Source organism: Hermetia illucens, chromosome 1 (genome assembly GCF_905115235.1).
Source record: "Hermetia illucens chromosome 1, iHerIll2.2.curated.20191125, whole genome shotgun sequence".
In the NCBI taxonomy this organism is placed as follows: domain Eukaryota; kingdom Metazoa; phylum Arthropoda; class Insecta; order Diptera; family Stratiomyidae; genus Hermetia; species Hermetia illucens.
In genome coordinates, this window is record NC_051849.1 from 107093614 (window position 1) to 107118700 (window position 25087).

The 25087-nt window shown below is 40.8% G+C and overlaps 1 protein-coding gene across 1 annotated transcript in view; it reads left to right on the top strand.

Annotated features, from left to right (window-relative positions):
• The window catches only part of LOC119657786 (SPARC-related modular calcium-binding protein 1), a 195563-nt gene that overhangs the window by 38767 nt on the left and 131709 nt on the right, over positions 1 to 25087 (top strand). The window contains 2 exon segments of the mRNA XM_038064907.1: positions 1050 to 1144; positions 1203 to 1335. Of these exon segments, the coding sequence (XP_037920835.1) occupies positions 1292 to 1335 (44 nt within the window). The 5' untranslated portion in view covers positions 1050 to 1144; positions 1203 to 1291.

A 25087-nucleotide genomic window follows, 5' to 3' on the forward strand; every position in this document is an offset into this window, starting at 1 on the left:
TACCCACAAACCTTCTGGCGGTTCCGCTATAAGTAGGCGAGGTGAAGTTTTAAGTATCTTGCGGAATCACAACGCAACTGGCAAATCACTCCACTACGCTCACGAATCTTCATGCACTCTTTGAAGCCGGCGTTCAACCCTTTCTTCTGCAAAACGTCACTTCCTTTGTCTTCGATCCCAAAACTTCCTATTTCCTTCCTTCGATCCCAAAAACTTCTTTGTCCTCTCCACTCCCCCAAAAATCCAACCCCCGGTTATTTTTCCGCGCAACGCTTTCCAATCCACATTATAAATTAATCTCAGGAATGTTCATGACCATAATGAACTTCTAGCAACCTTCTCCTCACTCAGCCAAACTCCTCGTTGTTTCTCTCCGCAGCGCTTCTTCACCAAGCAACACATCCGCGTTCTTTGTTCGTGCACCGCTTCTATTCCCGCTACATAGCCTTTCTCACTCGCTAGGCAATGTTGCGGCAACATGCGCATGCGCCTGCGGATGCGGCAAATCATTCGCCTCTTGTCAAGATCAATTCGCTCGAATGCATTCAATAATGTGCAATCTGCGGCGAACATTAAGGCAATTGCACACTATTAAATGCATTGTTTCAGCAAATTAATTAAGAAAGAGCCGAATGAGATTCCGCTCCCGCCACGCAGCCGCGGTCACTACAGTATCGGCGACAAGATCCAATCTTGCCGAATTCCCTTTTGAACTCTGTTGTTGCTGTGGTAATTGTTATTGTTCATACAGGAGGATTCCGCCGATTCAGAGCAAAAACCAACCTGCTCCCTGCCGATCAAGCTTTCGAGCTGTCCTTCGATATATTCCGGGATTATTTTAGCTATTACTTTTGCGACTACGGGGGTAACCAAATACCCTTCGATGAGTCGTTTCTATATAATTTTAGATTGCCCAAAGGAGGGCACTGCATGTCCAATCTAGTAGAATTGTTAACTTGTAACTTGTTATCTTGTCTTTATTACGTACATTCTGTTTTCATGAATACCCACGTCTTTAACTTCTTGTTTACGTTCTTTCTTTTTTTCAGCCCGATCCAGTGTGTTCCGTTCCATTTCTTGTTTCTCCAAGATGTGTCGGTTACTTTCTTGACGCGCGGCTATAAAATTTGAAATATGTGCAAAGGTGACTAACTAAATGGAAAATTTTTGATATAATCTTAAGCTTAGAAGTCTTTACTCAGTTACTACATATAAAAGCGGAATTGAAATAGAATCGAACACGGAAAAATGATTATCCGGAGCTGTGGACTGATATTTATATTCCTGATTTATGGAGTTATGCCCATACTGTCCAGAGAGAGAACTGAGCCGACGGTAAGTTGCTTGATTTCAAGTGGTTGCTTAATTTGAATTTGTGGTCTTTTTAAGTATGTCTTAATCATAATATATTAATCTAATTTCTTAACTAATTTTCAATAAACTGGTTTATGAAGGTTAAACAGATGATTTTGGTGGCATAAGCCGCGAAATTATGTTCACTTTATTTCTACAGCGAAAGCTTAAGTGAATGTTATCAAACAACAAATTGGCGAGGCAATTTTCGCAGTTTTTTTACTATTTATTGTCCAACGCTCACTTGCGAAAAGCCCATCGCAAATTTTAAATAATTCGAGCCGTTCGATTTCAATCAAAGTCTTTTTAAGAGGAGTGAATTAATGGGAAAACATTTCAGTAAACATTCATAATTTGCGTATTTGTTTATGTCCATTTTACGACATTAGATTCAAAGAAACTTCACGGTTACTGACTATTACCCATGCTCAAATCTAATTTGTAAATATTTAAGTAATCAGTTTTGTCAACATTATAATCCAAAAGGCCAAATCACTGAAATCACTGCCAGTGCGAAAGCCATGTTTGAAATAATACCACTGCTGATTCGAGCGCATTTGTTTAAAAAATTCCATGGAAAAGCTTCCATCAGCGACGTTGTTGTCGCCTTAAATGATTTTATTTATGCCCACCTACACGATTTTTGGAATGATCTGTGTGTAATACGTCTGTCTTTTCCTAGCCATTTAGCACGCGCCAAAGTTGTTGATGGCAGTAAAAGTAAATTGCTTTAAACATTCGTAAGTGTCAGGGGTGATATATGTGCGGAGGACTGAGGGTTTGCTTTGCAAGAATATGATAATCGATACTTTTGCCACAAGCTACAAAGATCCAAATATGTATCTTGAAAATATTTTGGGAATGATGGGGTCCTAAGTCCACATCAACTTAATGCAGGACCGGACCAAATGGGGAGCAACTTACTCCCTCTTTCCTGGTCCACGGACCCCTCGCTTAGGGCTTGCACCCAAACTTCACAGAAATGTCAAGCGATGACGGCTTTACGGTTTCTTACCAGGGCAGAGGCAAATCGTTAGACACTGCCTCACCTCTGCCCTGGGAGCAGCGTGACCAATGTGCGAGGGCAACTTTTACCATCAACAACAATAATAATAATCGTTGGCGCGAGAATCCAATCGGATTAGGGACTTAAACTGTATTAAAGCACTTCTTTTAAAACAGTACAGTACCTTTAGGAGGCAATGTGGTAGCATTACCCTCGCTCGTGATTATTACCCTGCTTTGAACCAGTACTCATTCACAGCTGAGTCTACTGGTATTGGGCGTCTATTTAATTACGAATCATACTTTCAGACCAACTCCTTCTAATGTAGTAGTATAGGTATTATTCGTCGCGGCTCTTCCTTCCTATTGAATTGCGACGGGAATGTGAAAAGTATTCATAGTAGGTTGGATAGGAATCCATAATTTTACTTAATATCTTTGAACGAAGATTTATGTGTAACACCAAGAAAAAACGCTTTTACAAATTGACAATGTAACAAAAATATTTGTGTCCCCTTTTAGTAAAAATAATTTGCAATTCAAATGCAGAACTAAATATATAGTGTAACTAATATCTCCTAAATGGAGTGTTATTCGTGCACCATGCCTATGTGCCATCGTACCCGCTTCTAAGAATACTCTTCAGGTCTTCCCGTGAAGCCTATACTCCTCTTCTATCTTCTGTTCTGCACCATGCCTCGACCACTCTGAAATAGTGCATTCCCTTCTTAAAATGCCATCCATCCACCCTCTGATCAGCCTTTGCTCCGATTTAATTCTTTGCCACAGTACACTGATTGCAAAATTTTATTTAAGAATCGAGAGATTCCTAAATCCATTAACTTAATGGCGGATTGGACCAGTTAGAAAGCAACATGATTTCACGGTTATGGTCCACGGAACTCTCATCTTTGGGCAAGCAACCAAGTTCCAAAATTTTTATCACTTGCGGTTTTGTCCAGCGCAGAGGCAACTCATCAGACACTGTCTGACCTCTGCCCTGGGAGCAGCGTGACGGAAGTGGTTACAAGGTGGTATTTGCTCCCTTAATTCAAAAACATGTCATGTCTTCTTTTTCTTCAGCCTTTGTCCCGTTCACAAGCGGGGTCGGCTCGTCGTGATCGGCTTCGCCATTTGGCTCTATCGAATGCCTGATCTGGGTGCAATCTCGAGGCTTTCAAATCCCCGTCCAGCGTATCAAGCCACCGTTGCTTAGGTCTGCCTTTTGGTCGTTTATCATTGACTTCGATGTTCAGACCAATCTTTGCAAGTGAATTCTCGTTTGCACGAATTGCGTGATCATACCATCGAAGACGCCTCTCTCGCAACTTTTCCACGATCGGTGCAACCCCATAACGATCGCGGATATCCTCATTTCGGATGTGATCTAAACGTGTGACGCCACTAGTCCAACGTAGCATCTTCGTCTCCATTACCGCAAGACGCCGTTCATTGTCTTTTATGGTCGGCCAACACTCAGAACCATAGAGAGCGACTGGACGGACGACATTGCGGTAAATTTTAGATTTGAGACGTTCGGTGATACGTCCATCACAAAGGACACCAGTTGTGGAACGCCACTTCATCCAGGTTGCGTTAATGCGTGAAGCAATTTCATAACGCAGGTCTCCATTGGCTGATAGCGTTGACCCGAGGTATTTAAATCACTCAGTTCTGGGCAGATCACTGCCGCTGACAGTGATTGTGCCTGTTTCATGGGGATCGGTCATCAAAAATTCAGTTTTGTTTAAATTCAATCTGAGACCGTGTTGCATGAGGCGATCATTCCATTTTTGAACAAGTTGCTCGAGATCATTTTTGCTATCAGATGCTAGGAAAACATCATCTGCATAAAGCAGTGTGTAGGGCGCTGGACGTTGGATATCCCGTGTGACGGTGTCCATAACAAGGACAAAGAGGAGTGGTGAGAGGGCACTTCCTTGATGAACTCCAAGAGAGACACGAAGCGGTTTTGATACACCCGCCATACTTCGAACTTTACTTTTCGGATCGTGGTAGAGCAATTGAACCCAGCGCACGAGTTCTTCTGGCACGAAGTGTTGTCCTAAAGCATACCAGATGAGTTCGTGTGGTACACGGTCAAACGCTTTCTCAAGATCCAGAAAGGCAATGTAAAGAGGGCGATGCTTCTCACGGTGTTTCTCCATGAGTAACCGCGCAGCGTGTATTGCGTCAGTAGTTCCGCAGTTCTTGACAAATCCGGCTTGATTCACGGTTATTTCAACGATTTCGTGAATACGGTTGTCAAGAATGCGTTCAAAAATCTTCATGGTATGGGAAAGTAACCGGATCGGACGGTAATTTGAACATTCTGCTGGGCTACCTTTCTTTTTCCATATTGGAACAGTGGTACTTTCTTGCCAGTCAGATGGTGTTCTTCCTTCCTGAATAACCCGGTTAAAGAATTCACTGAGCCACAGTGTTGGGTCCCAGCTCTTCGCTTTCCAGAGCTCAGATGCGATGTCGTCAGGTCCTGTTGCTTTCCCCGATTTCATTTGTTTTATTGCCTCCTCGACTTCAGTTGCGCTGACTGGTGGAACTGCTCCAAATGTCGGCAATGATTGTGGAAGTGGAGGATGAGCAAATTCTTCAGTTGAAATCTGCTCGAAGTATTCTCGCCATCTATCCGTTGCGGCTCGACGGTCGGTAAGCAAAGTACCGTTCTTGTCATTAACACAACAGAAGTGTTCGATATCCTGTGTGCGTTCATCACGGCTTTTAGCAAGTCGATACAGATCTCTCTCGCCATCCCGAGTGTCCAGTTTATCGTAAAGATTTTTGAAATAGTTCGCTCGGGTGACAGCGACCGCTTTCTTTGCATCCCGGTTGGCATTCTTATAAATTTGCCAATTAGCAGGCGTTTTATCGTCGAGAAATTTGTGGTAGAGGCGTTTCTTTTTACGGACCTTCATTTCAACATCATCATTCCAAAGCCAAGTATCTCGGTTGATGTACCGCTTACCCGCTTACAGATACGTTGCCTCAAACCCTCCTCCTTTACCTGGGCTTGGGACCAGCATACTATGTTAATAGCATGGCGGTATGAATTATAATAAATATAAAACCGCACGGTCCGGTCTGCCATTAAGTGAATGGCGGACTTAGGAATCCCTCGATTCTTAAACCAAATTTTAATTTAGCCTCGGCCAGCTTAGGCCTAACATTTTACAAGGCGGTTTTATGTTCGTTATAATTCATACACATGATGTATTTTCGAATTAATATAAGGGAGCAAATACCACCTTGTAACCACTTCGGTCACGCTGCTCCCATAATTCGCAGTAAAATCATTTGGTACTATCTGCCAGGATGCAAGGTAAATCGCCAAGAAAATAACCCAGCATAAGCTCATTAATAGAATTGGCCTGCTGAAAACCTCGAAAAGATAAATTGATGAAGAACGAACACGTAATTGGTGAGATACCACCTCGCTTTGAATGACATGGTAGAAGTATGGTGCAGGTACGATTAAGTGTCAAGTCACGCATGAATGGCTCCATTTGAACTTATTTACGAAATAGTCGGAGGCATATCAAGCGAATTCTTTGGTCACCAGGACGCACCTTTAGATGCAATACTCTTTATCCACGCAGCGAATAGAAAGCGTCTGCTACAAGAGTTGTTTAAGATAAAGCTAAGCTTTTTGTGTATAAAATTTTTTGGACATGCTTTCAGGGTTTCATTCGGACCGAACCAAGAAGCCTCTTGAGCTTCCATATAAAGGTCCTTGCAAAATCCTAAAATGAATTACCCACCAGGTCTATAATTTTCAATTATGAACCCATCTAAAAGTGATCATAATCATCTTGATCATTGTTGGATGTCTCTGATTCCCGCGGTAGATATTTTTCGTTTGGGGACAGATACTTATAGTGAGCATTTAAGTGAAGTGCTATCAACTAAAATTAAAAATTCGATTTTTATTTTCCTTTTTACTTATAATTCTAACACTACAAGTAGTCATCGAGTAAAAAGGCAAAATTTCGAATATTTAATCTGATAGGGTTCGCGGATAAAGTTACAAACAACCCCAATACATGGACACAAACCAAATTTGAAAATAAACTTGTTTAGGCGGTTGCTGTTTTTAGGCGAAATGAAGCGATTGCTGCTGTGGAGGAAGTTTGGGCTGCTGGATTGTTTTGAGTGTACAGTTAAAATGTTCAAAATTCAAAAAATGTGATTCATTGCGACTTGTTTTCATGGGAGGTGACTACCAACCTAAGAGCTGAGGTTGTCATCCTTCTACGTTTGGAATCTAAGGACGGTTCATTCCACTCTCCTACCTAATCTACTTTGACATGCTCCAACCTGGCTCCTGTCTAGGATCTTGCCCGCCTGGGAGAAATCAAAGACGGGCTTTCTTGCTTGCTTGGTCCATTTGCGGTAAACACTTTTGAGGCTAAGTAGCCAGCTAAAGGTGATAACGTAAAACTAAAGCCCAGTGAGCTATACCCTGCTAAATAAATATATGTGCAAAACCTATTCTCTCCCTCTTTTTCCCTTTTCTGCTTATATATTTTTTGTTTTATACGTTGGAAGGTGGAAAGGTTCAAAACCTACCGCTGGCTCCTGCCATACAGTTATATGAGACTTTCGCTCACGAAAACCACCTTCTCCTTCGCTTACCCCGCGGGACTGCCATTTGGGTATTACATGGCGGGGTAGGATCAGTTATGAACTGCGGCTTCTGACGTTATTTGTAGCTTTCCTCCGAAGCTCCTTCTTCCTCAGCAGATTGTGGATCGTCTTCATTCATTTTTCCACCGCCCTCCAAGATGTTTCAGAGGCTAGCATGTAATCCGCGATATTCTCGGGTGTCAACCGTGCCTCGGTGTCAATTTCCGCCTCCGCTCTGTGTGCAGCGAACCGCGGGCAGTCAAAAACAACATGCTCCGCATCTTCCGGAATCATCACGCATGCCGAGCAATACGGGGAGTCGTCACGCCCGAAGTGAAAAAAGTATACACGGTACCCCCGTGTCCGCTTAGGAATTGAGTTAGGTGGTAACTAACCTCACCGTGCCTTCGCTTCATCCATTTAGAGACACCTGGAATAATCCTGTCTGTCCAGCGTCCTTTAGGTGAAGCATCCCATCTTTTTTGCCATTCCAAAATAGATTCACTTCATGCCAATTGCCGATGATTGGTATAGGACTCGACGATTGCATATGTTGGGTAATAGAGGTGTGATCCTCGTTCGCCAAGATGTCGATGGGGATCATGCCTGCTATCACACAAGCTTCTTCATCTGAAGTTGTGCGGCAAACGCATGACGTTCGGAATGCACCCAATCGGTATGGGGCTGCGATTTTTCTTCTGTTTGCTTCCACCTTCAAAGACTGTGCCCAAACTGGAGCTGCATAAAGCAAGATGGAGCTAACAACACTCGAGATCAGGAGCCGACGGCTCTGCCTAGGACCACCTATATTTGGTAACATTCTTGCCAACAATGTAGCCGCTCCGGAAGCCTTGGTTGCTAAATTTTGAAGCTGGGACTTGAATTTCAGTCGTTGGTCAACCATGACTCCTAGTATATTTAAGCGTTGGCTGCGACTGTATGATGTGTTCACCAATCCTGATCTTTATCGACGTCTGCTTCCTTCACTTGGTAATCAAGTTTATCGGTTTTATGCTCCGCGAGTGTCAGACCAGCTCCTCGTTTGCTCGTTTGTAAGTTGTGAGTACCTCGATCTTCAATATCTTGTGCCACGATATCCGAAATCGTCTGCGAAGCCAATGATTGTTACTCCTTTGGGTAGTTGCAACTTTAAAATTCTGTCATACATTATCATCCACAAGAGAGGACTGAGGACTGATCCTTTGGGAACCCCGCAGGTTGTTGTATACGTGTTAGGTCCATCGTCCGAATCGTAACACAATATCTTCTCCCGGAGAAATTCCATGACTATGTGCACCAGCTATTTAGGAGCGCCCAATTTGGCTAGAGCCGCAATTATTTTGCTCCATTTTGCCGTATTAAAGGCATTCTTCACGTCGAGAGTAACTACCACGCAAGATTGATTGGCCTCCATTGCTTTTTCCGCAATTTCCGTCACCGTGCTGATAGCATTGACAGTAGATCTTGCGTTTTGAAATCCGAACTGCCTATATGAGAGACCACCCTCCTTTTCTGTGATTGATACACGCCTACTGAAGATCACCCGTTCGAAAAGTTTGCCGATGCCGTTTAGCAGGAATATAAATCTATAAGACGAAGGATCACCCAAAGGTTTATTTGGCTTCAGGATGCTAATCCTACCATGGTGAAATTTTATTTTATTTCTCTTTGGAAAAGAGAAAGCGATTTATTGCGGCGACCAGAGAAAGGTTGTTGCGACAATCGGCAACATGACATTGTCACACAAAACGCGATATCTTGTGAGAGATCTAGTATTGTGATCACTTTCTTACGAGTATCTTTAGTAGCTAAGTGTTGACTAAAAATGAGCAAAGAAAATTAAACGGATTAGCAAGATTATTTCTTTTGTTGGCTAAGACATTGCTGAACAAGTCGGGAAACCGGAAGCTAGACGCTTCAGGTACGAAAGGTTTTGTGTATTTCTTTTATAAAGAGATTTGAATGTGCATTTGGCCCGTTAGCATGTAGCACGTAAAATATGCATATATTATGTGAAAATTTCCACTTTCATGTGATATTGAAATTCATAGCCTTGAATTTGCAGAGAAGCGACAGTTTTGACCTAGCATAACTTTGTTAGTAACGGTGCGTTTTTCACCAAATTTGGCAGGGTCATGCTTTATACTGTAGCCTACATTGCTGCAATGTGTGATTCTAGGGTGAACATAAGGTCAATTAATAAAAATTATAGTAATGTACTATTATTAACTTTATTTGAATAGGCATCGGTATCGAGGGTATTTCGGAGCGTAGACACCATATAGTGGCAGCCCTTTGATTTTTTTTCAGATTTTTCCGTTCAGTAGTTTCTGAGAATGGGTTCGTTAAAAAAATGATCACTTTCAACCCTCCGCTCTCCCCACTTTTTCAACGAATGTCAAAACTAAGACCGGCTTCGGAAAGTACTAACTGAGACCTTTAATTTGATACCCCGCATGACTATATTTGATGAAAAAAAAATTGCACCCCTCTTTTGCATATATGAGGTTTTGTTTGTTTCTTGTGTGAGTATATTTGAGTGTAGAACTATACCATTTGTACGTAGTCCGTTAAGCATATGCATTTAGCATATCACATTTAGTACTTCGGGTTGTAAATTTACACGGTAAGGCAATTTTGAGCTACTGTAACTTTGTTACTAATAGTATGATTTTGATCAAACTTGTTTCAATATGCTTCATATTATATTTTATACTACTACCAACTCTGACATAAACTTAAGGGGGGTTTTACTCAATTCTCCTAAAAATACGATAATATACTATTATTAACTTAATTTGAACAGATATCGATATGGAGAGGATTTTGAGGCCTGGGTACCGTATAGAGGCAGCTTCATGATTTTTTCAGATTTTTCGGTTTGGTAGTTTCTGAGAATGGGTCCGTTAAAGAAATCATCACTTTGCACCCCTCCCACTCCCCGCCTTTTTAACAAATCTCAAAACTAGGACCGGCTTCGAAAAGTGCTAATCGCTTTCATTTCATACCCCACATGACTATATTTGGTGAAAAAAATGTTTACACCCCCCTTTTACATGTATGGGGACCCCCCTAAATCTAAACGTAGGAGGATATTACTCACTGCATGTCTGGAGGTCCACAGTTCCCACCTTCTGACCAAATTTCGTGTCAATCGGTATAGGCGTTTCTGAGAAAAGTATCTGTGACATACAGACAGACAGACGGACAGATAGACAGACAGACAGACATTGAACCGATTTTAGTAAGGTTTTGTTTTACAAACTTTTTACAAACAAAACCTTAAAAATGACAAATGTTCCTACCCCTCTAAAAGTTGAAGCGTGTTTAACCACGAGAAATGTTTTCTCAGAGAAGTGAACGCATCAACACCAAAATATCTAGCGGCGGTTCCTTTCGAAGGTAAAGTCAAAGATCGGAGTCTTATCCAGGACTGGATTATTATGAACCATTGAAGCAGCCTTCATAGGTCCAGTGCCAAAGTTTCAATATTTGATCGCAGTGCAGTATGCCCTTGTGATGTGCATTTAAAAGCTGAACGCTTGGATGCGCTAGATCATAAATTGCTACAAATATTTCCTCTAAAAAACGGATTGATGTAAGTGTGGTATTTAAGTTCTAAGAAGAGAATATGCAAACAACGTGAGCAGTTCCTTTAGAAAGAACCAAAAAAATATTGCTTTGATAAGCGGCCAGCTGAATTCAATTGTTTCGAACAGAAAAGGTTGCTAGTAATTACCCACTTTTTGGTGAATAGCAGCACCTATTGCCTTGCTGGAGCTTCAGGCCTGTAGCCCAGGTGAATAAAGCTAAAGCTGAATATGTAGATTCAGCCAACTATTGATTGGTGGTTCAAAAGTTAGAACGGTGTTTGGAGACGACATGATTTCACTGCGTTGCCAAGTTCGAAAATCATCTGCATGAACTGGAAGTATCAAAAAGGGGTGCAAATCAATAGTTCTGAATTCGCTTCGAGAACTAAGTTAAAGATAGGAATAAATCAGATATAAGGTCGAAAGTGTTCAGCAATTAATTGATGGCCAAAATCTAGGACTAAAGGTAGTAGTTAGCGGTTTGACCCATGTAGTTTAAGTATTTCGCCTATGATAGTCTTCACAAGGTTTTCACCGCCCGCATTGTATAGGGACTATGTGTTAAGGCGAAAACTAGCAACTATCAAGAGAACGACAAATAGCCTGTTGAAGGTAAAAACAGAAATTATTCCCTTGCAACAAGCAGCTTTACAAATGCAAAGTGCTTCACTGGCTGGGTAAAACCACATTTGTATTATTGTTGTATATTTTTTGGAAAAGTGCGCAAAGGGAGATTGTACCAGAAGTCCACCAAGCAGATAGACCAACAGTTTGGCTAATATTGAATAAACTTGCACCAAGTTGTAGGATACGTCTCCAAGGGGAGCATGAGATCTAGCGCATTTCGGAACTTTGGGAGTGGATCAACGAACGTAAGGATGTAAGGCCCTTATTGCAGCTGCAAGAGGACGCTCCTACCTCGAGTGTTACAGTAAATCTCGTGCGCGCGGGGTGAGAAAAAGAAATTTATTATTTCACTGATCAGGAAAACGCTGCGGCGACTACATCAACACCTTACGGATCATTGTGGAACAGTGTGCTGAACTTCGATTGTTGTTTCACTTATTTTTCATTGACTTAGAGAAAACACGGCGCAGGAAGTATATTCCGGAGAAAAACTAATAGCTATTTTCCAAGCGACAGATGATGATGCAAACTTTAAAGTGCTGGATCGGGGCAAAATCTCAGTGTAACTTGAAGTTCAAAGCGGATTTCGGAGGTTGTATTCTGAATCCTCCTGTGCTACTATATTGAAGTAGCTTTATAACTGCGATTGTTGCTCGGAAGCTTCAAGTCTTCGTTAATACTTATCTGAGGCAAAAACTAATGAAGAATTTCTTGAACTCATTTTCTATCGAAGAACTACGATAGTGTACAGGCCAGAAATACCTAAACATGTTGATTAGAAGGTGGAATTGACAATGACTTTCTAATAAAGCGCGATGATCCACTATTACAAAGCGGCCGATGCGTGTTCACCTTAGAACGCGATTGAGTGAACACCGATATGCATAACTCAGTTTCATGGACGACGGATGGATGGATCAGTGATTAGAGGGATTTGTATCATAACTGGGTGTGTCGATCGTCTCAGCTGTGAATGAATCTCTTCTTTTTCTTCAGCCTTTTTCCCGTTCACAAGCGGAGTCGACTCGTCATGATCGATTTCGCCATTTGGCTCTATCGAATGCCTGATCTGAGTGCAATCTTGAGGCTTTTAAACCCCCATCCAGCGTGTCAAGTCACCGTTGTTTCGGCCTGCCTTTTGGTCGTTTACCGTCGACTTCGATGTGCAGACAACAAGCAACTGAATTCTTGTTAGCACGAATTACATGACCATATCATCGAAGACGCCTCTTTCGCAACTTTTCCACGATCGGTGCAACCCCGTAACGATCATGGATATCCTCATTTCGGATGCAATTAAAACGTGTAACGCCACTAGTCCAACGTAACATCTTCGTCCCCATTACCGCGAGACGTCGTTCATTGTGTTTTATAGTTGGCAAACACTCAGAACCATGACGGACTGACATTGCGGTAAATTTTGGATTTAAGATGTTCTTTGATACGTCGATCATAAAGAACACCAGTTATGGAATGCCACTTCATCAAGGTTGCGTTAATGCGTGAAGCAATTGCATAACGCAGTTTTCCATTGGCTAATAGCGTTGACCCGAGGTATTTAAATCACTCAGTTCTGGGCAGATCACTGCCGCTGACAGTGATTGTGCCTGTTTCATGGGGATCGGTCGTCCAAAATTCAGTTTTGTTCAAGGTTCAATCTGAGACCGTGTTTCTTGAGGCGATCATTCCATTTTTGGACAAGTTGCTCGAGGTCACTTTTTCTATCAGATCCTAGGAAAACATCATCTGCATAAAGCAGTGTTAGGACGCAGGACGTTGGATATCCCGTGTAACGGTGTCCATATCAAGAACAAAGAGGAGTGATGAGAGGGCGCTTCCTTTGATGAACACGAACAGAGACACGATGCGGCTAGGATACACCCGCCATACCTCGAACTTTACTTTTCGGGTCCTGGTAGAGCAATTAAACCTAGCGCACGAGTTCTTCTGGCACTAAGTGTTGTCGTAAAGTATACCAGATGAGTTCGTGTGGCACACGGTCAAATGCTTTCTCTAGATCCAGAAATGTGATGCGATGCTTCTCACGGTTTTTCTCCATAAGTAACCGCGCAGCGTGTATTGCGTCAGTAATTCTGCAGTCAAAAATCTTCATGGTATGGGAAAGTAACCGGATCGGGCGATAATTTGAACATTCTGTTGGACTACCTTCCTTTTTCAATATTGGAATAGTGGTACTTTCTTGCCAGTCAGATGGTGTTTTACTTTCCTGAATAACCCGATTAAAGAAGTCGCTGAGCCACAGTGTTGGGTCCCAGCTCTTCGCTTGCCAGAGCTGACATGCGATGTCGTCAGGTCATGTGGCTTTTCCTGATTTCATTCGTGTTATTGCCTCCTCGACTTCAGTTGCGCTGACAGGTGTGATCTGAGTCAAATATGAGTGATAATCACGGGCGTGCGCAATGCTGACCACACTGCCTCCTACGGTGTACTGTACTGGTAAGGTCTTGAATACAGTGCTCTAATATGCTTCAAGGTCCATGTCCAATTGGATTGTCGCGCCAAGGATTATTATTATTATATTTGTGTTATTTTGTCGCTGTTAGGAGGTAAGTTAGTTACCACGTTTCCACTGGCAGCAACTTTAGGCCCAGCTCGATTTTGGAAAAAATAATCCGGGCCAGTCTTGACTCCAGCCACACCATACAGTGAAAGATTATTTGTTGCGAAAAATAAGCATTCTGTTCAGTCATCCATTGAGAAGGTTTTTGATATTGAACATGATCTGGTCCATTTATGGAGAAAGTCGTGAAATCAATGAATTTTAGTCCTCTGCATATTTGCTACCGATATCAAGCAGAAAAGTTCGAAGTTTCCAAAGTTTACGAATTAGTTTAAATTCTTTGCGAGCAGATCTAGTTTCTATTCTGCAAGAGAATTTGCGGTGAAATGAGGCAAAGATGGGACTACAGATAAAAGAGAATCCTCCTTAACACATTTATTACTGTTTGTGGTATTTTGTAAAAAAAGTTGCGGTCTTTTGTAAGATGTGGTCAGATAGAAAGTGATGGTCACAGTGCATGTTCGTTTCAACGACTCCTTATCTCCATATAGCTATTCGTACGGCATTTCCTGGGCCCAGAAAAGTAGATGAATTTTTTCCTTGCCTTCGATAAATCTGGTCACAATCTAGAGAATCGCAAACAGCACCGATACTTCCACACGGCTTCAACATTCCCAATGTAGACTAATGGCACGGTGACAATATGAGTCATGGACATGGCCAGCAGGAACACCATAATTTCATTAAAATCAACTTGTCGTCTCAATCTAGAGATTAGATGCATGGCAATCGGAAGCGAGTCTGACTCTGATTTGGATATAGGGTGGAAATGACTTCTTTGCTTTTATCAGGCGGCCTTCTACGAAGTCAATGTTAGTCTGAATTTAAATCTGGCCACCATCATACAGGCACGCCTGCAGACAGTTTGCGAATGACGGCACTTTAATTTGATTCATCAAGATATGAATAAGTTTCGACGAAATTCGATGATTCAATCACACTTCAGGAGGTCGACAAAATTTATGTGTTTTATGCCAGTGGTCAATGAGACACCGCAGCAACTTCCAGACGCCTTCCTTGAATGAGTAATCCTTGTAATTTGTTGGCTGAAAAAAAAACAAAAAATAATAATTTTAAAAACCGATGAAAACTTTTAGCTTTTGCTCTGAGCAACAGGTCCTTAAATTAATGCTATTTTGAAGTTGAAATTTGTGCCCATGTTTTTATTTTTTACAGTGATTATAAATTAGGAAAAGAACTGGTTTTTTTTCCTTATTCTGCAAATTTTGTATTTCTTTAGCATACAATTGTTTCGGGGATCACGTGCCTCCTTCATCAGTGCTAATACCTAATTAATTGATCTGTCTTAAACTACGCCTATTTATACGGTAACATTATTATGTAATTGTTTTCCATTTTTCCCATTCTTTCCATTTTTCCTCTATTTTTATTACCTGCTGCATACCTTTTTTACCAAGCTCGTTGCGCAATTTCCTTCATCGTGATTTAAGGTTATCTGCCTCCCTTCTTTGATGATGCATATGCTTTCTGCTGTGTCCAAAAGGTGTGTTTTTCACACCCGCTTTATAATGTCTATATTATCCATCGTTACGGTATGTCCGTCTTCCACCATGTGCCTTGCTACCATTGACTTAATGTTTCGAGGGTCGTCGCTTTTTCCCTTGTGTTCCTTGAATCTTGTAGTCACTAGCCTTTTAGTTTGACCAATATACACCTTTTCACATTCTATAAAGCTGACCTTATAAATTCCACTCCTCCTCCTCCTTGTTAGAATCGGGTCGATGTCTGTTTGTCTCTTTGTGTGTCACACCCGATTTATTCACACACGGCAGGATGGATTGTCACGAAAATTGGTGAGGGCATGTGGCCTGCTATTCCCTTTATATATAGCATGTTGTTTGTGTTAAGTTTAAGGGGCGGGGCTCCCCATAAATGTGAATGGAAGGTGAAATTTTTTTTCACAGAATATATAATAGCTATGCGGGTATCAAATGAAAGGGCTCAATTAGTACTTTTCGAAACTGATTCCATATTTGATATTGAGTGAAAGGTAGGAGAGTTAAGGCTCAAAAAGTATAACAGGCCTCGTTCTCAGAACCTATTCAATCGAACAATCTGGAAAAAATCACAGTGGTGTATCTAAACGAGATTTAAGCCTCAAAATAGTAGTAGTATATTAGCATATTTTAGAAATTTAGCTGGGAACCTCCTTTAGGTTCATGCTTTGGCACTTGCATAAGAGATAACATAAGGCGTAACTTTGGGGAGTTTGAATTCCTTCCAATTATTTTTAGCAAAGTTATAGAAGGTTAAATTTTTACATTTTGTGTGAATTTCGTGCATTCTAAAACGTGTATGACGTCACCATAATATATCAATTCGTCAGTAAAACAACAAAGTGAGTCCTTATGAATGGAAGGGTCATTTCGCTTTAGTTTTTTAATCATTTATATATCAATATCAATTACTCGAGCCAAGCACATATATGTATTTATATTGTATATGTAAATGAAGCTTTGGGGTAGTGCCTAATTCAGATAGATTTATTTGTACATAGAAGAAGCGGTATTTTTGCGGGCGAAGTAGATCGAAAATATGTGCATGATCAATTTACGTGCATATATAATACAGTATTCTGTACTAGGTAATGTTTGTTTGTTTAGGGTGAGCATAATATCTATGTCTATGTGCGCGCATGTATCTTGTATAATGGTTTGAAAAAAATATGAAGGAATATTTTGGGTTCGCATTCGAATGGAAAAATGCCTGTAGAAAGTTTCCCACATAAGATGAATACAAAATCTTTATATCCGAAGCGCAAGCTTCCGGTATTCCGACTTGTTTTAATTTGTCTTTTGATAGAACCTAGCTTAGTCCTCATTTGTCTGCTTGCGTTTGCAGTTACTACTTTGATGTTGTGTTTTTGAAAACCGATGAAAAAGTTGAACTTTCGCTCTGTGTAACAGTTCTTTTCTAAATAATAAAGAGGGTACTTGGATTAGTGCTATTTTGAAGTTGCTAACGAAGGGAAAAGTCTGTCCGGATTTCTCTTAATTTTCACGAAACTAAGCCCTTTCCAGCCTTTAAAATGGCAAAATGCAAAGTGCGGCTTTTTGAGATGAAAAGTTTAATGTTGGCTATAGGACACTAACGCTGGACATGAAACTAAACCAAGTAGGCTTTTGTTTGTGATCCCATCTCCCGCCTTTAACATGTATATTTTAATGTGAGCTTCTGATTTATAGTGGGAAATTGAAAACTGTTCACTCTTCGAAAAATATTCAATATATCGCAATTGTTGATTTCCTTGTTTGCTATTTGTCAGCTGGCAGACATGTACATAATTGTGTTGACGAATGTTCAAAATCGATTTGACACGCTTTATTTAATAACTTGCTCTGATTTGCAATTTCAGTTAGAGCAGTTAGGAATACATTGTACTACGTTTCGAGAACTGTTGCCCAAAGCAGTGCAACCTTTTGCATTCTGAAAATCTGCTGCTTCTGTCTTTAAAATAACTGATCTTTCTTGCATCTCCGCACTCTTCCCCTTTGAAAAAAATTTAAAACTAAGTCCTGTTTCGAAAAGTGTTAATCGAGATCTTTCATCTGATATCCCACATGACTATATTAAGTTTAATGTAGAACAATATAATGCACTGCATATGGGGGGAGTGACAGACAGTGAACCTAGTTTAATAAGGTTTTGCGGCATATCATCCTCAAGGGCGGATATTATTTGCAGAAGCTTCAGTCTCCTTCACCAGAATGATAGCCGTATCACGGAAACGCGTTTGAGTCTTAACGCTATTGTAAGTAGATGCGGTAGCGACATGTAAGGGGAAGTAAGCGATACGAATTGTGGTCAATTTCGATTTCGATGTTAACTGCTCTGCACAAAGCATCATCATAAATCATATTGCTTAATGCGATGCAGTCTAACTGATAAGATGTTCGTTGCCAGTCAGTTAAAACCCAACCGAACTTTTGGCAAGCCTTGTACTTGAATAGTATATCGCCGATAACACAGAAACCTACAAACTTTCCACCGTTGTAGTCACGGTTAACGGACTATTCGCCCCATTGTATACTTGAACAAGGTATGATGGATCCTTTATTCACAATCTCCGTTGATGCTTAGCACTGCACATTCATGATGCTTTCTAGTCTAAAAGGGAGTCTCGTAGTCAAGATTCCATCAGAAACCGACACATAGATTATGAATACGCGCCCTGCAGTACTCGTCTGCAATGCTCCGACAATGAGCATATTCCAGAAAGCAATTAAAACGCTTTTTTGATAGCCAAAGCCCCTATGCGAGACGCTTTTGACATTTCTGTAGCAACAGAACTTCAAAATACGCAGGTTGCTACCCACGAATTTCTTTTAGTTGCCTTTTACAGCAAGCAGGGATTACTTTGTAGTCCTAGATCTGAAAAACTAGTTAGTCTAGCTCGATGAGTTGTTATCTATGTTAGATGTTCTAGGGATTAGTTAGCTTTTAGATGGATGACAGGAGAAATAAATATTTTAATTTACCTCATGAGATGATGTTACATTACCAACTACTGAATGAATTGCCTGAATGGGTAAGGCTCTGGTTCTATCGCTGAGACTTCGAATAGTCGAGCATGGTTGATACTATTTTATTGTCATTTTTTTAGGTAATTTCACAAAAATGCATAACATTGCTATGAATGATAATACTTCACAGCTTTAGGAAATTTTACTGTTATTAGAAAATTTGGTATATTGGGTTAAAGTTGCCTTGCCGAATGAATTTTGCTTTTTTTCCTGTTGTTGGGAGGAGGAGGGGGATCGTACAAAGGGGAACAGCTAAATTTTTTCCATTTATTCCTTTTAACCGTTTAAAAGAAACGTAGTACAGTGTGGGTCGAAATATCAACATTATTTCTTCTGGAAGAAGAAAATTGCACACGGTCTTTTTGAAATTTTAATATCATTTGAATGAAGTTTTAATTTTTTTCTACGCGATTTCGTGAAATTTATTAATATTTTTTAGGGCCAAAGTAGATTGGAAACAAGTCAGGAAACCGGAAGCTTAACGTTTCAGATATAAAAGGTTTTGCGTTTCCCTATGTGAGGAGCATAACACAGTTCTCCATTGGCTGACAGCATTGACTCCAGATATTTAAATTGCTCAGCGCTGTCAGCTTCAGTAACCTGCCCTGAACTGAGCGCATTAAATATCTCGGGTCAATGCTATCAGCCAATGGAGAATTGCGTAATAAATTTGCTTCACGCATTAATGCGACCTGGATAAAATGGCATTCCACAACTGGTGTTCTTTATGATTGACGTATCAGCAAACTTCTCAAATCTAAAATTTACCGCAATGTCATCCGTCTGCCGATCTCTATAGTTCAGAGTGTTGGCCGACTATAAAAGACAATGAACGACGCCTTGCGGTAATGGAGACGAAGATGTTGCATTGGACTGGTGGCGTGACTCGTTTTGATTACATCTGAAATGAGGATATCCGCGATGGATATGGGTTTGCGCCGATCTTGGAGAAACTGCGAGAGAGGCGTTTTCGATGGTGTGGTCACGTAATCTACGCTAACGAGAATTCACTTGCCAATATTGGTCTGAACATCGAAATCAATGGTAAGCAACCAAAAAACCATTGCCCTCCATTGCCCTCTATTTTATAGAAAGCGATTTAAATAAATCATTTGATGGAAAGCCCTGTATTGATAATAGTCAACCTCATACGCTTCACACTCGGAGTTTAATATTATTGGCAAATGCCAAGACTGCAACCTACATCAAATATAAAACAAGTCGGGAAATCGGAAGCCAGACGCTTCAGGTATGAAAGGTTTTTTGTATTTCTTTTATAAAGAAATTTGAGTGGGCATTTGTCCCATTAGCTTAAAGACTTAAAATATGCACATATTATGTGAAAATTTCCACTTTCAAGTGATATTGGCATTCATAGTCTTGAATTTGCGGAGACGCGACAGTTTTAACCTAGTATAACTTTGTTAGTAATAGTGCGATTTTCGCCAAATTTAGCAGCATCATGCTGAAGGCTATATTGCTGCAAAATTTTGTAATTCTAGGGTGAACTTCAGGGGGGTTTTCCTGTCAATTACTGAAAATTGTAGTAATGTACTATTATTAACTTTATTTGAACAGGTATCGGTTTCGAGGGTATTTCGGAGCCTAGGCACCATATAGTGGCAGTCCCCTGATTTTTTTCAGATTTTTCGGTTTGGTGGTTTCTGAAAATGGGTTCGTTAAAATGACCACTTTCAAACCCCCGCACTCCCCACCTTTTCAACAAATGCCAAAACTAAAACCGGTTTCATAAAGTACTAACCGAGACCTTTAATTTGATACGCCACATGACTATATTTGATGAAAAAAAAATCGACACCCCCTTTTTGCATGTATGACCCCCCCTTAAATTCGTCGTAAAAGGATGTAACTCACTATATGCGTGAGCGTTCACAGTTCCCACATTTCTACCAAATTTGGTGTCAATCGCTATAACCGTCTCCGAGAAAAATGCGTGTGACGGACAGACAGACTGACAGACAGACAGACAGACAGACGGACAGACAGACAGACAGTAAACCGATTTTAATAAGGTTTTGTGTTTACACAAAACTTTAAAAAGGCTGGGCTTAGGATGCTGGTAATTCGCACGAAATTAATAAATTTGAGCTGCTATAACTTTGACACTAATAGTTGGATTTTCATAAAGCTTAGCATGTACGAGGCTCTCTCTCTATGTCGGTGCAAAATTTAGTGCACCTAGGATGAACTTAAGGGGAGTTTTTTATTTAATTTCTAAGAGTCGATAATATACTGTTAGTAAATTTATTTGAGCAGATACCGGAATGGGACATCTCACGAAGATTAGATTTCACATAAGTGCTTTACACAAAACCGTAAAAAGGGCTGCAAATAAGTAGATTGTTCATAAATGTGACTTTAATATTTCAAGCGAATGTCAATTATTCCCGTTAATTATGACGTCAGCATCTTATTTGCATGGCTTTGAAAGCAGTTAATTCGTGTGAAATTGCCAAGTTTGAACTGCTATAACTTTGGCGTTAATTGCCAGATTTCCACGAAATTTAGCGCGTATATACAAAATATTGTCCTCTATGCTGGTGCAAAATTCGGAAGTCCTGGAATGAATTTAAGAGGGGTTTTTCATTAAATTACTAAAAGTTGGTAATATACTATTAGTCAGCTTGTTTGAGCAGATATCGGAATGGGACATATTTTGAAGCGCATCCTCCTGATTTTTTTCGGATTTTTAGGTTGGGTAGTTTCCGAAAATGAGTCCTGTCTCATTTCAAGTGCGTACATTTGGACTCCTTACTCACGCACTTTGCAATTCACGCCAAAACTAATACCAATACCGGAAAGTGCAAATCGTGACCTTTCATTTGATTCCCTTACACGACTATATCCGGTGAAAAAATTTTTTGAATCCCCCCTTTGCATATATGGCGAGCCCCCTTTAAACTCCACCTAAATTTATACCACTCGCTGTGTGCGTGGGATTTCATAGTTCCCATCTGTCCACCAAATTTCGCTGCCTGAGATGGAGCGATGGCGTAAGCCAGGACGCCAGACAGCTCTCAGGGGTATCGAATTGGTTGACCTCGGTGCAAAACTGGGATGTCTGGGGCTCCATATTAAGACTGGCCTAGACTGGATACCGGTTGTTATGCCATTAATGAGGATGATAATACTACAAAGTTTCGTGAAAATCCAGCTATTAGTATCAAAGTTATAGCAGTTCACACTTGTCAATTCCGTGGGAATTAACTGCATCTCAACCCATGCAGACAAGATGCTGACGTCATAATTACCGAGGCCAGTGACTAAAATTGAAGTCCCATAAGCTATTTTTCTCCAGTCCTTTTTGTATCTGTTTTTGGTTTTTCACACTATAATGTTGAACTGCTAGTGTGAAGCGTATAAAGTTGGTGTTTATCAGTACAGTACTTTCCAGAGCAAATTATTTGGTTAAATGGCTCTTTAAAGAATAGTATGCAACTGTGTATATGCGGGACTGTCATACATTCCTAAGTTCCTTAGATAAGGAAATAGAAAAATGTTTGTACCTAAAGTGTCCGGCTTCCGGTTTCCTGACTTGTTTCGGTTGGTCCTGCTTTCTATGTATATACACACGGACGATCTCTTTGACGCGTTAGTAACATGTTGACATTTAATGTAAGCGCATGTTATACTATACGCTATTTTCTTTATGTACCATTACTTGCTCGATGGTCATACTATTAACTCCCTATTCAAGGACACTGATTTCCAGAATGTCTGGCTTTAGTCATTGGTTTGGGGTGCTTTGTCTTCAGGATGCACATTACAAAAAGGAATTCGTCATTGCAATTCGCCATGTGCATGTGTTTTCTTTTCAATCTTTAAAATGGCCAGATATACAATACTCTGTGTATCTACGAGAACATTACCACGGCCCAGTTTACAGTGTCCAAACTTAGACTGCTTTTGAAGTACCATCCATACAGCTGTAGTGCTACTTCAAACCCTCTTTGATTAGGAGGTAACAGTTGGACTTATGTTATTAACAAAGGCAACACCGCTGATACATGAATCAATATATTGTATAAATCGGGTTTCTTTCGGTTTGTTGAAGAGACAAATAAACAAACTCACCATGGATATTCCCAATCTAACAAATGTTGTTCCCAAGGCATTTTAAATCGTGTATTACCTTTTCACCTTTAAAGGCAACAGGTGTAACTTTTGCTGTACTTTGAAACGAACACGCTTTTATGTTTTTGTCTTCAAGCTGCGGTTATTTAAAATTTGAAGAGGCAGGACTCGTTTATGCGTGAAGCTCCGATAGCCATAAATCTCACTTTATAAGTCCGAACAATTCTTACATTTTCAAAAATACTGTTGTAGTCTCATCTGCATACTTTTATTCAATATTTGCTTTAACCTCTAAGTCTGCAACCGATTCTCAATTTCGATTGACTAAATTTAGCGAATGAAAAAAAGTCATTAGGAATCAATAGACCCATTCCGAAAGGCACTTCAAAGAGGTTACGTGCACAAAGCTACCTAACCTGAACCTGCTGCCCATAAGCCGGCTTCGGCCACAGATCGCCTTTTATTGGTGTACCTCCCCGGCCCGATTAAATCGTATCCTACATAATGTGTGCACGAGGTTCTTAGTCTTGCAGCTGATCAATTGCTTATATTATGGCATCTTTACCTTTTCTTGAGCTGGGAACCTAGCAGTATGCTCTTCGTAGAATTATATATGGATATGTATGCACTTTTTTCTATGATGTCGAACATGAATGTTACATTCAAACCTACCGTCCATCGGTCCAGACAAAGAGTAGCCTCACGGTCTTTTCAATTCGGTACGGTGATCCTTGGAATACACGGCAGTTATACGGAGAAGTGGTAACGTTTTTCTTGGGATCGAAATAAAACAATAAAGCGGACAAAAAAGGAAAGTACAAAAGACTCTAACAGCGATCTCAAGTGGTTTCTCATTATGTGAAGATCACACCAATCTTGATTGCATGTTGAAGACATTCGTGTCTTACGGACTAGCGAGCAAGCATCACACACCTGGCAGAGGAGAGGTGAATAGGTATGAAAGTGTATGCGAAGGTTCTTCGGTTGGTGCCAAAAAGGTAATCGTTTGCCTGTCAGGTGTGCATACAGTGTATGTAAGAACGCAGTTTTAGGTTTAAAACCATCGAAAATTTGCTGATATTTTCGTTGTTGAGTAATTCAAGAAAAAGTTTGTATCCTCATCTGTTTTTTATCTTTTTTGTGAATTCAGTGTTAGAAATTTGGAAACCAAAGTCTATCCAGTAGTAGCACAAGAGCACTCAAAAATATGTCCTACACAGAGGAACGATTGCAAATTGAACACGGCAAAGAAAAATTCTGTACATCCTTCATATTCTATTTAATTCCTCCTCCACTTTAGACTCACTAGAAAGAAAGATTCGTCTCTATCGCTTCCAACTTTCGAATGTCTAGGGCTATCTGACTCATATATACGAGGCATTTGATTTATAATGAAAACATCCCGATGGAAAGTCAGAAACATGACTGGGTGAAGCTCGATATTATTCCCAATAGAAACAGGAGCACCTAAACACAGGAATTCTGAGACAAATTCAATATTCTGCTCATCATCGAATAAAGGAGTTTTTTGCTCGGATATCATCATCATCAACGGCGCAACAACTGCTACCTGATCTACGCCTGCCTTAGTAAGGAACTAAAAAAATCCTCATTTTCCGCTGAAGTACATCAATTCAGTATCCTTAAAAGATTTCTGCAGTCCTGCAGACCCATAACGAAATGAATGCGTCTGTGATGCGAGGGTGTGATATCGTTTGATACTCTCCGATCAGAGCCGCGATGTCAGGAGATGCCACCGTGATGTCGATGACCTCTCGTCTCACCGCGTTGAAGAAAGTGGGTTCATTACCCACATTTAGGATCTGCAAATCGGTTCCTACTAGATACTCCAGTAGTCTCGATCCTCTTGCATTGATGTTCGAACTTCCCCAGCATATGTGGTGAGCGTTGACATCACATCCTGCTATTACCCCCATGCCTCTACTTTTGGCATATTGGATAGCTATGATGAATGTTCCACTGGGAAGGTCTTCTGCGTCGTAAGGAAAATATGCAGAGCACCATAGTATCTCTTTTTCTCCATGTTGACTGACGATGTGGTGTCGCCATCAATAGATCGTTAACCAGGTTAGCCTGGAAGTCTTTGGAGACTACCATGCAGGTGCGGGGTCGATTGCTTCCATTAGCATACAATAGGTCAACATGTTGGAAGTTTAGGCCCCTGACTGCCCCACCAACAACCCACGGTTCTTGTATGAGGTATATAAATGTCTTGCAGCCATTGATCCGACGACTGATAAGTGCAGTCGCCGCTTTACAATGCTGCAAATTTATTTCGGAAATGTGGCACCTCATCTACGGTTCAAATGAAGATGCCGGGAGCTGCATGTCCCTTTCAATGGTTTTAGGAGCCGACACTTGTAACGTGACGGTCCCCAGCCCATAGTAGAGCCGGCAGCCCGATTTTTCCCGAACCTTCGTAACATCGGGTTCGGGAATGCCGATAGTGAGAAAAGTTACCGGCCTATCGGCTCTTTCTCCTGTTTTGCTGCCTAGCACCAAGTTGCTCCAGAACCCCAACACCATTTCGATCTTCTTCTGGAAGCCAGAGGAAGCACTTTTTGATCGATGGAAGCTCAGAGAACCTTTTCAAGGTTAGTCGCGCACCCTCCCATACATCGTTAAGG